We start from the raw sequence: 16,218 nt of genomic DNA on the forward strand, positions 1-16,218 counted from the left end.
CGACCAGCATCGGAGTCGTTCCTCAATAACTCCGATCTGGAAGCTAGCATTTTACACGACAGAATGTGTGACCCACGAAGCATCGATTGAGGAGCTAGATGAGACGTATGTTCGCGGCTTAACGGCGTTGTTCCGGTGCTACGTTATCACGAAAGGGTGTATTCCATATATCTGAAATATTGTATGGATTCTTCACGTTTTCATGCTTATCTGCGCTCTCCTTTCAGCAAGTTCAAATTTTTCTTTCCAGGTCTTTCGCCATTTAGCTAAAGCGGCAATCATGGCTAGTGAAATCAAACCAGTGAGTCCTAATCCAGTGAAGCACCACAGTAAGCCCATTATACGCACCAATGGCTCAATAACAGCGGCAGCAATGGCAGCGCCAGCATTGCGGAAAGCATTAGCCAAGGCAACTTTTGTAGCTGGACGACCACCAGCACACTGGGTAAGGTAAGCAGTGCAAATCGTCAATACCCAAGTAGTTCCAAACCCCACAAAGAACAAAAACATAATGACTGTGGCAACATGAACTCGCAAATGGACCAACCACCCCCACGAAATTACCGCACACATTTGTAGAACTAACCCTGGCACCGTCAAAATAAGCCGCTTTTCGTGAAGGTGTTCTTGTCCTTTTTTAGCTTGAATCCGATCAGAGATTCTCCCCGAAGAGATTGATCCAATCATAAGGGAAGCTCCGGGACAAAGGTACAGTAATGATACTTGGAGGGTATTGAATCCATAGACGTCGCGTAAGACGAATGCGGTTTTGACCATCACCCCGTAAAATGAAGCAAATAATAAACCACTGATCAAAGCACAAATGAGAACAGGGGGGTAAGTAATTGCCCGAAGGAATTGCTTAGGAGGCTGGGGAGGTCGGTCAGTGAATGAGGCTGGATGGAATAACTCAATGCGATTGAGTAACTTGATGCGGATGCCATAACCGTTACCAACGATACTCCGGTTTGTCTCAGGTAACCACACAATGATTGAGATGTAAATGATACCCCCAGCAATGGCCAAAATACCAAAAACCCACCGCCAATTACCATTGGATGCCACCAATGATAAGATCGGACCAAGAATAGGACCCAGTTGAGGACCAAGCATGAAATACGCGATATACGTCCCTCTTAAGCGTGGCTCAATGATGTCGGCCATAGTGGCAGCACCGATGGACATCACTGCAGAAGCTCCAATCGATTGGAATACTCGAAGTACATAGAGCGTAGCCAATTTAGGTGGGAGAGATGCTAACAAAATCAGAGCAAGGACAAATATACCTAACAGAAGAAAATAGCTTGGTTTGCGTCCGTAGCGATCAGCAAAAACCCCCCACACAATGGGTGCAATCGCAAATACCCCCATAAATGCCGATACTGTGCCGTTGATAGCCACGGCAGAGGCGTTAAACACTGTTTGAAAGCGAGCTAATAGAGGCACGTAGATATTACCTGCAACTGGACCTAAAAAACCAGCAGCACACACCAAAATGATGATAACTACCCGTTGGTAGCCATCGATAACTGAATAGGGCGGGGGAGAAGACGGACGAGAAGGGGGCGGCAAATCATTTTTAGGAGGTCCAAGGGCAGAAGGAGATGAAGGAAAAAGCAGTTTCGGTGATGCTAATGGATCAGGAGATGAAGGAGTTGACGAAAGAGGAGATATATGCAAGAGAGCAGCTGGAGGGATCGACTTCGTACTTGATCTTTCTAAGGAGGCCATGTCACCTGAAGAGAACTGAGCCAACTAAGGCTACGTTGGCACTTTTATTACTTTTTCGGGTCGGGTTTCCTCCAGAGTATGTGGTCCAGTTTCTCTGCGCATTAAGTTACAGACAGGAGCAGGGCCCTGCGCCGTGCAACATAGCAAGTAGTTTTAGCAGGGTGCGTGAATTTAGTTTGATTTTAGGGAGCTATTGTTGAATTGACATGGTAACCGCAGCAGCAGTAGGCAATGGCGCAGGTGACCTCCAAAGAGTGCCGTGTCCGGAGGCCTGAGTACTTTCAATTACCATGTTGAGTACACCCTTGCAGGAGAACAATGCAAGAGATTGACTTTCGTGCAGGCGCTAGTTGCAACCGAACTTTTGTAACCAGCCACTAAAATTATCGTTGGGGAAGGTTTCTTTTTAGTTGTGGCTCGTGATAATAGTTAGATCAGAGGACCAACCACTTCTACAATGGCGCCATTATCGAAAAGGGGGAGGTATTACCCGCGTGGTAGGCATCATCGCATGGTGAATATCATCTCTTGTTTTAGTGGTAACGAGGTGAGCAAATTTCACCGCAGTGGGAGACACAATAGCCGGCTTTATTTTTCGCCAACCGTATTGCGTTAATCATAACGTTTGAGGCACCCGGAGTTTAGGTGACAGCCATTGCCGACGTCAAAGTTAAATATAGTGTAGGAAATCGTGAACGAGTTACCAAATCTATCTTTGGGCAAAACGTTCCAACAACCGCTTATTGACGTTACTTGACTTTATTTGGTAGGACATCGTTATCTGAGCAAATTCAACATCGTTGTAATGCACAGACACGGATATAATTTCCACTGGGGCGTAGCGGAGTCGGAAGCCGTACGATCGATGTGATGTATATAAACGCCATGATCCCAATAGTGGCAGTTATCATCCGTCTACCATGACTGTGTCCGAAAACCCTACTCTCGCGTCCGCTGCCAAGTCCGAGCTGAATGCGTTATTCCAACGTATCGTCTCTGTCTATGTTCGCGATGGTGACCGCGAAGTGATCTCCAAGCACTACCATGGCGTCCACGTGGAGTGGTCCCAAGTCGTCGATGCTGCTGACGAAACCCACAGCTTTGGTGGCTACAAGCGTTGCTTAACTGCCTCTCCCTTTGTCGCTTGGGAAGTGGAGCGTGACGATGGGTTGCGCCTCGGTGTGGTCACCAAAGGCGACGTCACTGACCCCTTCGACCTCTATTTCATCGGGTTGATGTTGTCGATTGCCTCTGTACCCACTGTTGCTTCAGTTGACGCCCAAACAGACGCTGTCGTTCGGAAGATTGCTGATCTCTATGAGGTTCAGCTCAAGAACACTGCTCCCGGTGACAAATGGGATGTCGGTCGGGCTTATTTCGAGCTGGTGGTGCGCCACTTTGTTGAACGGAATCTCCCGGTTGAAGCAGTGCTTCCTGCCTTCCCTTGCAAGTCGCTGAACCGGGATAAGGTTGCTGGCGGTTTACCCGATAAAGGTGAAGAGTTGGCGCTTGATCGCCTTGTTCAGTTCGTCAAGTCGGTTCGCGAGATATATACGCCTGGCATGAAGATCTGGATCGTGTCTGATGGACACGTATTTTCAGATTGCATTGGTGTTGACGATGAGGACGTGGACGTCTATTCTGAGGCGCTCAAAAATCTCTACCAGGAGATGGACGAAAGCGACGGGATTGGGTTCCGGTCGTTGGTGGACTTGTTTGACCCCGAAGAATTTGATGAATCGTTGGTGGATCAAGTGGAATTGCCCCACCACTTGAAGACGAACTTGGTGGCCAAGCTGGAATTGTGCCGCAAGATCTTGATGAAGCTGTGTGACCTGGACTGCGGCGAGTTGCAAAGAGATATTGATACCCCAGGCCACCCCCGCCTCGCGTTGTATCGCGGGTTCCTGAAGTTTATGACTGAAGACTTGGCCCAACACCCCAGTGTCACCGATCTCTCTCGCAAACAGTTCAAGAAGGTGGTGCTGAGAGTATCGTTTGAAATGATCAAACGCAACGATGCCTACTCCAATCTTGTGGAATTGATGTTCCCATTCCACCTCCGGTTGTCGATCCACTCTCACAACAACTCTGGTCCCAAATTCGCAGTACGGTTGTTGAAGGATTGCCTGGTGATCAGACTGATTGAAGACTTCAGACAGCCGGAAACGCTGGACCTCTTACACGTGCCCACCCCCTGGCACAATGCCATTGTCCAGTTTGAACACACCGAGAAATTCTACGTGGTGAAAAGCTGTCACGTCCATGAAGGTGTTGAACACGGGGTCGGGGTTGCCAGCTGGGAAGAAAAAGAACGCATGTTCCGTTTCAAGTTGACCTAGAATACCACTTAATTTTTGATTAGTTGTAAATTCAATTGTCTAGAGGTAATTATTTAATATCTTCTAGAATACCACTTAATTTTTGATTAGTTGTAAATTCAATTGTCTAGAGGTAATTATTTAATATCTTATTGTGCGTATAACCGACGTAAATACGAGACCCACAACAAAAAGCAATATACATGAAGAACTAGCGAAAGAGAACTAAGACTGATCAAATATAAAACGAAAAAGAAGACGTGCCGGCCCCAGGAATCGAACCTGGGTTTGTTCGGGGTTGTGTCGCCACAACGAACCGTACTAACCACTATACTAGACCGGCTTCACGAGAAAATTATAAATTCATGTGATGAGATCGAACAGACTAGAAGAGTACTGAAAAATTTGGCTAATCTTTAAGTACAGAGCAAAACCACCCAACCCGTGAGAGCACCTGATCCTAAAAGTTCCACACTTGACGCTTCACTTGTGTGCAGTCACTGCAAGCCTGGAAATTTTGTTGAAAACAATTTCAGCGTTCGACTCAAAATAGAAGTGCCGTCGGGATTCTCTTTTGATTGATGAAATTGCATCTCAGTCGAGTTATTCATCATCCAAATCACAATATCGCTTGGACCCAACAATGTACAACCCTAATATAGCGTTCTAAATTGAAAAATCGGCATTTGCTTGTGTGCATCCACAAACTTGGTACTTTAACAATATGAAATTTCACATTGCTGCCACTAATTGCTTTGCAAACCGCTTTAGTCATTTTCTGGTGCCATCTAGGTTCAGGCCTTGCCAAAACACTATCCAACCTATTGCCAAGCCTGAAATATCGGCTCATCCGTGGAATACCCCAGGTACCCACCGATAAAAAAGCAACGATAGATTTCACTTTAATATCAATAAAATCGTCAACTGACAACTTGATGATTTCACAATAAACCCTTATCACATGGGTTTCAGACTTACTATCGTGCGGTTTGTCGTCGTGTGGTGTCGCTGGGTCGCGGTGCGGTTTCCACGTCGTGCGAACTGGCTGTTGCTTTCACGACCACAAGCGGGCATGAAAGTGCTCTACCAGAAGCAGCCACGGGCGCTAGCACTTTCGGGCGACAGCCACGGGTTAGTGATCCGAGCAGTGGACAACGCCCGCGACTCCACTCAGCCAGTGGTAGTGGTGGACGTCGTCCCCAATTCCCAGATCACTAAGGACCAAGGGTGGAGGCCGCTTCTGAGACACGAGGTCTATGGCTGTTTGGGGCTTATCCAAGTCGAGGATGAGATCTTCATGGCCGTGGTTACCGGTGCCATAAAGGGAGTGGCTCTGCCTGTCCCCTATGAGACGGTGGACCGCATCTACCTGGTGGAGTTTGCCTGTGTCACCAACGATAAATGGGACTTTTGGGACATCGCCACCGGTGGTGCCACCACTGGGTCCAACAGTGCCAACGACGTCATCGACCACCCATGTTCTGATATGCAAAAGCTTTTGAGTAATGGTCTGTTCTACTTTTCCAATGACTTTGACTTGACACTGAGGCTTCAGACTCGGGGGATCGACAAGACAAAATTCCACCTGAAACTGGAACACCCTGCTAATTCTATGACCACAACGATGGCCCCTGATTTCATGTGGAACCATTTCATGATGAAGGAGCTTCTCAAGTTCCGCGGCAATATGGACGAAGACACTCAGCAAATTCTCAGTGATAACCGCTTCCTCACTCTGGCCATCAGAGGGTTTGCTAAGACCGTGAGACTGAGTGGGATCACCATGACCATCATCTCCAAGCAGCTGTGGCGTCGTGCCGGTACTCGGTTCAATGCTAGAGGTATTGACGATGCCGGTAACGTGGCCAACTTCGTCGAAACCGAATACATCATGGCCTCAGACCAGCTGATCTACTCCTACACACAAATCCGGGGGTCGGTACCCGCATTCTGGGAACAAGACTCGACGCTTATCAACCCCAAGATCACCGTGCATCGCAGTGTGGAGGCGTCCCAGGGGGCTTTCAACCTGCACTTTGAAAAGATCATCGATACCTACGGCATCTGTCATATCGTCAACCTCTTATCATTCACTAAGCTGGCGGAAGTTCAAGTGCTGGATCGATTCCGCAAACTCCTCAAGCACTGCCTGCTCTTCGACGAGCTTGAGTACACTGAGTGGGATTTCCACGCTGAAACCAAACAGCAAGGGTTTGCTGCTGCTACAAGAATCCTTCCGTTACTTAAACAGCTGATGAAACAGTTTGGCTGGTACGAATGGGATATCCATCTGGGTAAGACCATCACCAGTCAGGACGGGATTTTCCGTACTAACTGTCTTGATTGCTTAGATCGGACCAATTTGATCCAACAAGTGATCCTGTTAGCGGTGGTTGATGTCTTTTTGCGGGAGATGGGGCTGCGCCACAGTGCCCAAGAATTGCAACCGCGCCACAACAACTTGTGGGCCGACAATGGTGATGCTATCTCGATGATCTATACCGGGACCAACGCCTTGAAGCTGTCGTTTACTCGACTGGGGAAGATGAACCTCGCTGGTGCTCTTTCTGATGTCACCAAATCGGTACTGAGAATGTACCAAAACACGTTTGTTGATGGTAAGCGGCAGCAGACGATGGACACGATGTTGGGGGTGGATCGTAGCTCTCGCAAGGTGCGTATCTACGACCCCATGCTTGAGTTTGTCGCTGCCAAATTGGACGGCGTCCTGTCTCGCTTTACCTCATACCGTGACGTTAACATTTTCACTGGTACCTATAATTTGAATGGTAAAGAACCTGAAAGGGCCGACCTTCGAGCTTGGCTTTTTCCTCCCGAACAAGCAGGGGTGGAACCAGAGATCTACGGGATTGGGTTACAAGAAATCATTGAGCTTAACGCTGGTGTCGTCTTCAGCGGTGATAATGTCCGGGCGGCCAAATGGGCGCGGATTATCGGCGACCAGTTAGGTTCGAAGTACGTGTTGCTTCGTACGGAACTGATTGCGCTGATGGCGATTTTCTTATTTGTCAAACAGCTGGAAGTGGACCAAGTGACTCAAGTCGCCGGTGGCTCCAAGAAGACCGGTTTGGGCGGGATGACCGCTAATAAAGGTGGCTGTGCCGTCCGGTTCAAGTACGGGGCGACACTGTTTGCCCTCTTAACATCGCATTTAGCCGCCGGTACTGCGGCGACTTTGGAACGGTATAATGATTTCTTAACAATTTTCAAAGGTCTTCGTTTCACCCGCAACTATACCATCTCCGACCATGATCATATCCTTTGGTTTGGTGATCTTAACTACCGCATTGACTTACCTAATATCGAGTGTCGTGGGTTAGTGGACGTTGGCGCCTGGGATGAATTAATCAGAGAAGATCAGCTTTGTCGAGAAATGGCTCATAAGGGGGCGTTCTACGGGTTCCTGGAAGGGCAAATCAAGTTCTTCCCTACCTACAAGTTCGATAAGGGGACGAGCAACTACGATACTCTGGAGAAGCAGCGAGTACCATCGTGGACCGATAGAGTACTCTGGCTCTCCCCCAAAAAGTATGGCAAGAAGCATGACATTGAAAACACTTTCTACAATCTGGTGATGGATATCTTTATCAGTGACCACAAACCAGTGTATGGTGGTTTCAAAGTCCGCTGTGCGTTCATCGACGACAAGGTCAAACTGGAATTGCGCAAGAAATATACTTCCGAATGGAAGCTGTCGCATGCTCCTATCGGTGTGCAAGATTTGGTCGATTTCGGCGGTGCCTCCGACCTGGCCCTGGTCTCATCGCAATTCACTAACGATGCCCTAATGGACATGAACTTACCGATAAATTCTGCCACTACCAGTCCCGGACCGCCGCCGCCGCCGCCCCGTCAAGTGGGGCTGGCACCAGTGCGCAAGCTTCCTCCCGATTTGCTCTCGGTAACGCCGTTGTCGCCGGCTCGGTCGCCAGCACGCTCGCTGTCGCCGCTTGCCACTAATGCTCCCACTACCACCAACGCTTCTACCAATACCGACACTGCCAACCCGCCGCCGCCACCTCCGCGTCGCCTTCCCCCTGCGGGCAGTGCTATCCTCTTTAACAGTGCCCCACTTGTGCCGGCGAACTCGTCGCTGCCGTCTCCGAGACCACAAACCCCTACCGCTACCAATACTGCTAGTGACAAGGCTACTACTGCTGCTACTGGTAGTCCCAAGGTAGTATCGCCTCAGGAACCGGCCAAGGTGTCACCCAAGGCGCCGTTGAAGCCCAAGAAGCCCGACGCTCTTCATGGCGATAAGCTCCACAAGGAAGCTGAACCAACCGAGCAACCGGCGCTGACTAACGGCAACAAGACCCAGGCGCCGCCGCCGCCAGCTCCGCGCAACGCCGCACCACAGAAGACCATGCTGGACTGGCAACCTTTAGTGCCAAAGTAACCTAATTTTTAGAGGTAATTTTTTGGCTCATTACGTCGTATTTCGTTTATATCATGCAAATAACCCCCAAGAACCCCATAACCGTCCACACCGCAGCCATGCTCACCGCTCGAGTGGCTCCCACAGTGCCACTATTGCCACTACCCTCACCACGGCTACTCAGCAGTTCCGCTGGGTTAGTGTTCACTGTACTGACACCCAGCCCTGTGGCGTAGTAGCCAGTGATGATGTAGGCACCATCGCTGACAAGCGCCCCCAGGAACCGTGCTGGCACTTGCAGAGCATCAATGACGAGCGAGTTCACCTGAGAGTAAGTGAACACGTACGAGGTATCGGTGGTCACCAGCTCGGCGTAGGGGATGAACCCGTTCTCAATGTAGGCGGCTGAGGCAGCCGTACGTGTAGTGCTTGATTTGCTTAGAGAAGATGAAGGAGTGGCGGCACGAGCGTTGGCGTTATCAGGAGCCGTAGCGTTATCGGTACTGTTACCTCTGGCAGCAGCATCATCAGCCACACGCGCGGGGTTATCGTCTTCAGTGGCTTCCTGGCGCTGAGCGAGGGCGACGTGGCCGGCCTCATTGTCCATCACCATGTACACGTGCTCGAGGAAGGGTAAGCCGAGAGAAGCGGCGCCGTTGCGGTCCAGTGACAACACGAGAAGGGTACACGCGCTCTGGTCGTCCTGGAATTTAAGCTGCTTGCCGCCAAAGATGGCGTTTTCAATCAAATTTTCAAGGGGCATCGTGATCTCCAAGTCGTTAAACTTGAAGCGAATACGCGCCTGGGCGTTTCTGATCGCCTCGCAACCAACAAGCCAGCGGCTGACGTCGGCCAGGTAGTAGGCGTTGGTCTGGATGGCTAAATCGATGAGAATCAGGTTGGGTAAAAATGAGAAGATCAGCCGCAGACTTAACGCCACGGGGAAGGGGGCGACGTTGGTGTTGGAGATGAACAGCACCAGGCCGTCTTTGGGGTTGAGGAGCTCCAAGTTGTCCAACACGACGATGGGGAGGTTCAAATTACCCACCACAGAATTATCGTAGTTTTGCTCTTGAGGGTAGCGGAAACCCTTGTGACCGACAACAGGAAACAGGTACAAAGTGCCCACGTACCGCAGTGGGTCCACCACCCCGGGAATGATATAACCGTATTTTTGAGTGGTAACATTGACATTATAACGCGTAGTGTTGCCAAACCACAACAGATAACCTGGCAGTTTAATAAAGCGCAGTTGTTGTAATGATGTTAAAAGCCCCAGGCCTCTGGGGTTAGTAGCGAGGCCAAACCCTCCGTATAGTAGTGACAGTTCTTTCACATCAATAAAAGTAAAATTCAGCCACCGAGCCACCAGTCCATTAGTGAAATTGATCCCCACCTTATCGGTAGCCCACACCCCCAGCGCATTAGTAGAGGCGATGTAGGGGACGTTAACCGCAGCACCATTAGTCTGAGCCACTAACGGCGACGCCATCAGTGCTGGCGGCTGGTATCCAGGCTGATCAAGACACGCCCCAGCAGTATACAACGCCTCGGTGGTGACGGTTTCTGGGATCAGCAGCGGGTACTGAGAGTCGACCGAACTCCACCAGTTCTGGACATCGGAGCAGTGCGGGAACAGGCGCTCGTCCATCACCCAGAGCTCGGGCTGGTTGATGTCTAAACGGACTTCAAACGGACGGCCGCCAACGTCAACACCGACGTTATAGTAGTCATCATCGTCGCCATGGAAACTGATCAGTAACGGGTTATCGACAAATGCCGTGGACGTAGAATCCAGTAATGCAAATGGCACAATCGCCGATAGTAGCGTGATAAGTGGCGCTATAAACATACTGCCAGGTTTGACCGAATGACAGCAGTGGTGATATGGGATAGACGCCGATGAGGAGGTGAGAATAAGTGCCCTGCGATCGCGCCCGATCGTGGTATTCGCGCCGAGAGCCACAGCCCCAGGGTTCAAGATAGCTGGCGAAGAGGGGAAGTACAGAGGCAGAGTAGGGCTATGAGAGGTGTAATTTGATGGTGCTGATTGGTAGTGCATAGCTTGTCATCCGTGTCATTTCTCTTACCCTTACCACCTTGGAGAGTTCAATTTTTATAGGAGTTTTGCACTGGTTACTTAAAATAGCCTGGCCCTACCATAATTTGCGCCACGCATTGAGGGCAGTCGGTCAGTACGAAAAGGGGAATGGTTACTTAGTAGACCGTTGTGACTAAACTTAAGTGTAATTCATTCAAGGCGAGGTGATGGATAAACTCAATGGACACAAGGAAACACTCCCAAACGACTATGATAGAATGAACGTAAATTGTGGTTCTAGATGTTGTCACGTTTCTTGGAGTTAAACTCTAGTTGTGACCGATTGATAATCAAGAGGGCTTAAACACAATTCATACCACACAAACAGTAATTCATAAATAGGAAAGCTAACCCTCCTTAATCATCATTATCCTCGATCCTACCATCCTCTCCAACTGTGTCTCCTTGGTGTTGCTGGGTTCGCACGCAAAAAAAATTCACTGCGGGAGCCGACGCCAAACCCACAAATGGTAAGTGAAACCAGCGTCTGAAACGGTGGCAAACCACCGCCATTCACCCTTCATTGCGACCGTTACTAACATCCAGTTACCGTTATACTTGCTAACGTCGGCCAAGACGAAGCCGATCATGGTCGAGCTCAAGAACGGCGAGACCTACAACGGCGAGTTGATCAACTGCGACTCGTGGATGAACTTGACGTTGAAACAGGTCGTCCAGCTGCTGGCCCACGGCGACAAGTTCTGCCAGTTGCCCGAGGTGTACATCAGAGGCATTCACATCAAGTATCTCCGGTTACCAGAGGAGATCATGGACATGGCCAAGGAACAGAACTTGATCAACATGGAACAGCGCAACCGCAACAACAAGCGCCGTGGGTTTAACAATGGTGGCAACCAAGGCCACAACCGTCGCTACAACCAGCAGGGTGGTCGTGGCGGCTACAATAACCGTCGTTACAACCAACAAGGCCAAGGCCACCACCAAGGCGGCCACCACGGTCAAGGCCACCACGGTCAGCAAGGCCACGGCCAACACAACCACTCCCACAGCCACAGCCAGGGCCACCAACAGCACCAGCAGGTCTAAGAATGTATTATTAATCACGAGATACGAAATACAAAAAAAAAAGGGAAAAAAGTGTATTATAGTCAAAAAGTAAAAGTTGTCGTAGAAAAATTAGAGTGTCATCTCGCCTCCTGGGCGGGGGCAGCCACCTGCCACAGCTTCAAGTTGTCGCGGAGCTTCGTCTCGGAGATGAGCCCGTTCATGTTGCGGTAGCTGCTGTGGTCGTCGTCAGTGGTGTAATCGTCGTACTCCTTGATGTGATCGTCGGGGTCTTTGCCGTCAAAGATGTCCTTCACTGTCTTTTCAGGATTGTAGTTGAGCAACGGTTTGAGGGCAGGGTCCCAGGTGCTTTCCAATACCCGGTTGTATAAGTGCAGCACGATGGGGTCCATAGTAAGCACGTTATCCGACCCCACTTGCGTCAGCGGCAGTGTTTGCGATAACGCCGGCTGGGCCTGGGTCTGGCTGTTACCCTGATCCTTGTGTCCCTTGAGGATATTGGGGATATTGTGTGACGACAGCTTATTGCTAGTTTCAGAAGCATTATCAATGGAGTTGTCCAGTTGTTTCAGCGACAGCGGCAGTCCCGGGGCGATGACGTTATCAAGACCGCCAAACACGTGTTTGCGGTCGAATTGTGGAAGATTATACTGAGTATTGCGATGAGTGACGCCTCTACCGTTAGTGGCGAGGGGCAGCGTCACTTGTTGGCGGTTCTCCGTCACCGTCAACGCGGTGTGGAACTCTTGAGCGGGGTCAAGCTCCTTAAACTGGACGGAAAGCGACAAGATCGAGTTAACTTTCAGCTCTTTAAGCAAGTATTTCGACGTTTGCGGTCCTTCAAAGTTCAAATACTCCGTCAAGTTGACGTCGAGCTTACCAATCACCGTAGAGTCCAGCGAGTCGTGGTGGGGCACGTAGAACACGCGCAACTGCAAGTACTTGTTGCCCAACATGTTCAGCGACCGGTTGTACTTGAACTTCAAGTTGCAGTTGATATTCTCGTGGAAGGCCACCCGGAAGTTGTGGATCTTCTTCTTTGAAGTTACCACATGGATATGGGACCCGTGGACACTCGACGAGCCTTGGTCCTTGGTGAAATGGGTGCCTCTTGAAGTGGCGTGGAGCCAGCTGCGGTACAGCGTCGAGTCGTGGATGTATAACTCGATGTAGCAGTACCCGGAGATCTGGGGGATGTTCAGGAGCTCGTTGAACACGAGGTCCAAGTTGAAACGGGGCTTCTTCGTCTGGAACATCGCGCCCGTTGTGTGTGTGCCAATCGGGGGTGGGTTGGGCGGTACAAGCGGTGGTTTTCGGAGCAGACGCACCGAAGGGTCGACCTGACCGCAAACGTAGATGAGTGCGGAAATTTGCCCCTCCGCGGACTGCCGGGGCCGAGGCAATTACTGATGGAAAATGGCATGAAAATTTGAGTAGAATTTGAATGAAATTGTTGAAGAGGTAAAGTCTGAAGATGTATGAAATGTGGGGGTGGTCTTGGCTTACAGCTAGATTTTCCAGGTACGTGACGGACTTACTTTTTTTTTTTTTTCGCTATGGATGAAAAAGATAGGAGAGGGACTGGCTCACGTGCCCTCGTGACGACATCCCCCACAGTTACTTTGATAGGATGACGGGTGCCTGAAACGTTGCCATCTGTCGCCGTCCGCTTTAAGTAATACATCTGTTGCCAGTGGTAGTGGGCTGTGTCTGGCTGGTCGTTCGCCGTACTCTGCATGCCCTCAATTTGACGTCAACGGTGGCAGGTGGCGACGCACCGAAATTACATCACCCCGGTTAGGGAGACGACCCTCGCCGCGACTTTGAACCTCTCTGAAGTCTGTTTAAGTCCAGTCCTTGGTGCCATTTCGCTTTTATGTGGCACACGTCATTTCGGAGCCATTTCCCCGTATTTAAAGTTTAACGCTTTCATTTAAGGTGCATTACCGATAGGCACAATATGATAGACAACACGAGGTTCGCCGTTCCCGTCCCAAGAAAAAGAGACGCGACCCCAGGCAGGTGGCGCGCCGCCTGCAGTACCCGGGGACGGGGGGCCCCTTCTCCACACTGCTAAACCGCAATTTAGACTGGCTACGCCAACCTTAAATTTGCTGGGCCCTATTGTTCCGCCTCAATCGAGCCCCCTCACCGCCATATTTATCACTCCCCTCGCGTGGCTTGCAGCCATGTTCTCCTGCACACAGTCACGAACACCAGGTGCGACGGGAAAAAATAAACGAAAAAAGGGCGTCGTGTTTGACCACCCTTCGCCGTCTACTTTTGTCAACAGGTCGCAACCGTCTCGTGGACTGCCCTTGCCAGGAAACACCACCTCAAAAATAGCCTAGGCTGAGCCTGTGTATACCGTGCTGCTACTAGCAATCCCTCCCCACCTTGTCCGCAAGTCCTCGCGTGCCGCCCCCTGGCACTGTCCCCACCATGATGACCGCCGCCCCCATTGACATCGAGCACGAGTTGCTGCGCCCGTTCCAGCGACTTCTGCTTGCCATCCCCATCGACCTGAAGCGGTACGTGATTATGTGTCGTTTCCTCTCCATCGTGCTCAACCTCGACGACACGGTGTTGGACGAGCAGGGCGTGCCTCACCCCGAGGTCGCAGCCCGGCCGCCGGTGGAGCTTTTACCCAATATCGCGTTCCCTCCCGATATCTGGCTCCGTGACGATATCAATATCAAAGATGTTAAGGTGAAAACAACAATGCTTGTGGAGATTAACCAGTGGCTCGAGCAGGAGCTCGTGGGCACCGCCACCGACATGAGCGAGGAACAGACGCTCCTGTACTACGAAAAGTTGTTGCAAGCCTACAACTTCTACGACATGCCGTCGCGGCGGTCGCTGCTGATGCTGCTTTACTCGGCGGAGCTGGTTCTCCACGAGAAAGAGCACGAAAACGACTCGGCGGCCCCCGCTGCCCAGGAAGTGACGCCGCCAGCGACGCCGTCACCAGGTAAGACGCTGCGACTGGCGCTGCAAAAGCTGCTGGCGTCGCCCATCCACACCACCAACAACCCGAAGCGAGTGCTGGCACTTTCGCGCGAGATCATCAACTCCCGCAAACGCTTCCTGACCCTCCTAGGCCACCAGAGCCTGGCGCCTTCGCTGGTACCGTCGTCGTCAGCATCACCGTCGCTGGCAGCACTGGACGCCACTGTGGTCGACGACGATAAGCTCAATAACTTACTTTCAAAGACTAAGATCTACTCCAAATTGAAGAAGAACCGCGAGCTGGCACTGCTGATCAGCTCCACCACCCTGGGCGGGTACCTGAACCGCAACCTGGTCGCCACCACCGCCAGCGGGGCGTCGCTGCATGGACTGCGGCGACGGCTGCTGGTACTTCTGTCGCTCGACGACCACCGGTTGGTCGCGGGGCACGCGGTGCACCTTCTGGCAGAACAGAAGCGCGAGAACCGCAAACAGAAGTTTGAATACTATCTCCAGCTTATGAAGCTTTATCAAATTACCGAGACAATTCTCAAGACGCTTTCGGAGACGAAGGACCCCAAGATGAGTAATACCAAGTTGGTGCGGTTCCTCGAATTCTTGAAGAAGAAAGTGTTCCGTTTTGTCATCGTCGATATCAGTCTGATGATCATGGACTACGCTATGGTGAAGTCGCTGAACTTGCTCTACTCGCCTTAATACACTCGCTAATACACTAATATCCCCTTCTACCTATTATATTGTAGTATCCGTCTTGGATCATTAACTAAGTATAGGCCACGTATAGTGAGGGCCTCATTTTTCAACTATCTGAGGCTTTGTTTCAATTGTGGTAGATTCCGGAATTGATCAAAGTACTCAGAATATGGGCTCAGTAAACAGGTCTAATCATAGCACTGTAGTTCCAGCTTACTTGCAGGTGGAAAGCATCTGGCTGATCACCGACAACAACTGGTTATTCTCACAAGCAGCAGCCACCCGTTCCTTATCGTTCAACTGTTTGTTCACCTGGTTCTCCAGTTGATGAGTGCCTTCCTTAATAAGAATACGGATTCTGAACCGAGGTGGCAAGCACCGTTCGAGCCGGACTCTGATGCCAAGACCAATTAACGTCGCCAACGAGCAGTGGGTGATGGTGGGAGTAATCTTAATAAGCACTTCGGAAATGGTACCGTGGGTAACCTTGATATCCTGGAGGTTGACCACAGCTAACTGAGCTAACGAAAGCGGGTGTTCAGGGTCAGAGATCAGCAGGATCAAGTCGAAGATTTCCTGTTCGTCAATAGTCTCTTTAGCGTCGTCACCGTCACTATCGCTATCGTCATCGCTGAGACCAGGGGCAGTGAGGGGGGCATCGAGAGACCCGTTCACGGGGCCAAGCGTCAACTGGGCCATGTTCTTCAAAAACTGCTGGTTGCGGTGCTCAACACCTTTATCGTCATGAGTGGCTAATCGTGTGGGGAGCTCCGACACGTCGAAGACGGTGGGGTTTGCGTTGATCGCTTCAGCCATGGAGTGGGAGTGATTTGTAAGATTCGCACCGATAACGGAGGTGATATCTAAGTAGAGTAGGTCACATGCACCTCTTACTCCACAAATAGTCTCAAATAACTCGAATTAAATTGTCATTAGCCACAAGTATAACTTGTAAATTACATCAAATCAAAACTTTA

At 50.6% G+C, this 16,218-nt stretch overlaps 8 protein-coding genes across 8 annotated transcripts; 4 read left to right on the plus strand and 4 right to left on the minus strand. All coding sequences in view use genetic code 12, as the record gives it.

Moving 5' to 3' along the window:
• Positions 1-192: 192 nt before the first annotated feature.
• Positions 193-1,731, minus strand: DIURU_002181 (uncharacterized protein; the record flags this gene model as incomplete). Its single annotated transcript, XM_034154805.1, has 1 exon — positions 193-1,731. The coding sequence occupies one exon, from the start codon at positions 1,729-1,731 to the stop codon at positions 193-195; it is 1,539 nt and encodes a 512-aa protein (XP_034012876.1).
• A 920-nt stretch (positions 1,732-2,651) lies between these two features.
• Positions 2,652-4,073, plus strand: DIT1 (Dit1p; the record flags this gene model as incomplete). The annotated part of the gene is made up of 1 exon (XM_034154806.1): positions 2,652-4,073. The coding sequence occupies one exon, from the start codon at positions 2,652-2,654 to the stop codon at positions 4,071-4,073; it is 1,422 nt and encodes a 473-aa protein (XP_034012877.1).
• Positions 4,074-5,124: 1,051 nt separating this feature from the next.
• DIURU_002183 (phosphatidylinositol-3-/phosphoinositide 5-phosphatase) lies at positions 5,125-8,472 on the plus strand (the record flags this gene model as incomplete). The annotated part of the gene is made up of 1 exon (XM_034154807.1): positions 5,125-8,472. The coding sequence occupies one exon, from the start codon at positions 5,125-5,127 to the stop codon at positions 8,470-8,472; it is 3,348 nt and encodes a 1,115-aa protein (XP_034012878.1).
• Positions 8,473-8,518: 46 nt separating this feature from the next.
• On the minus strand, positions 8,519-10,303 carry YPS7 (putative aspartic endopeptidase; the record flags this gene model as incomplete). Its single annotated transcript, XM_034154808.1, has 1 exon — positions 8,519-10,303. One exon carries the CDS (start codon positions 10,301-10,303, stop codon positions 8,519-8,521), a length of 1,785 nt encoding a protein of 594 aa, XP_034012879.1.
• An 837-nt stretch (positions 10,304-11,140) lies between these two features.
• On the plus strand, positions 11,141-11,599 carry DIURU_002185 (U6 snRNA complex subunit; the record flags this gene model as incomplete). Its single annotated transcript, XM_034154809.1, has 1 exon — positions 11,141-11,599. One exon carries the CDS (start codon positions 11,141-11,143, stop codon positions 11,597-11,599), a length of 459 nt encoding a protein of 152 aa, XP_034012880.1.
• Positions 11,600-11,697: 98 nt separating this feature from the next.
• On the minus strand, positions 11,698-12,834 carry DIURU_002186 (uncharacterized protein; the record flags this gene model as incomplete). The annotated part of the gene is made up of 1 exon (XM_034154810.1): positions 11,698-12,834. One exon carries the CDS (start codon positions 12,832-12,834, stop codon positions 11,698-11,700), a length of 1,137 nt encoding a protein of 378 aa, XP_034012881.1.
• A 1,186-nt stretch (positions 12,835-14,020) lies between these two features.
• On the plus strand, positions 14,021-15,244 carry DIURU_002187 (uncharacterized protein; the record flags this gene model as incomplete). The annotated part of the gene is made up of 1 exon (XM_034154811.1): positions 14,021-15,244. One exon carries the CDS (start codon positions 14,021-14,023, stop codon positions 15,242-15,244), a length of 1,224 nt encoding a protein of 407 aa, XP_034012882.1.
• Positions 15,245-15,454: 210 nt separating this feature from the next.
• DIURU_002188 (iron-sulfur cluster assembly protein) lies at positions 15,455-16,057 on the minus strand (the record flags this gene model as incomplete). The annotated part of the gene is made up of 1 exon (XM_034154812.1): positions 15,455-16,057. The coding sequence occupies one exon, from the start codon at positions 16,055-16,057 to the stop codon at positions 15,455-15,457; it is 603 nt and encodes a 200-aa protein (XP_034012883.1).
• Positions 16,058-16,218: the final 161 nt, after the last annotated feature.

The sequence above is a fragment of the Diutina rugosa genome, assembly GCF_008704595.1.
Source record: "Diutina rugosa strain CBS 613 chromosome Unknown scaffold6_size315584, whole genome shotgun sequence".
NCBI classification, from domain to species: domain Eukaryota; kingdom Fungi; phylum Ascomycota; class Pichiomycetes; order Serinales; family Debaryomycetaceae; genus Diutina; species Diutina rugosa.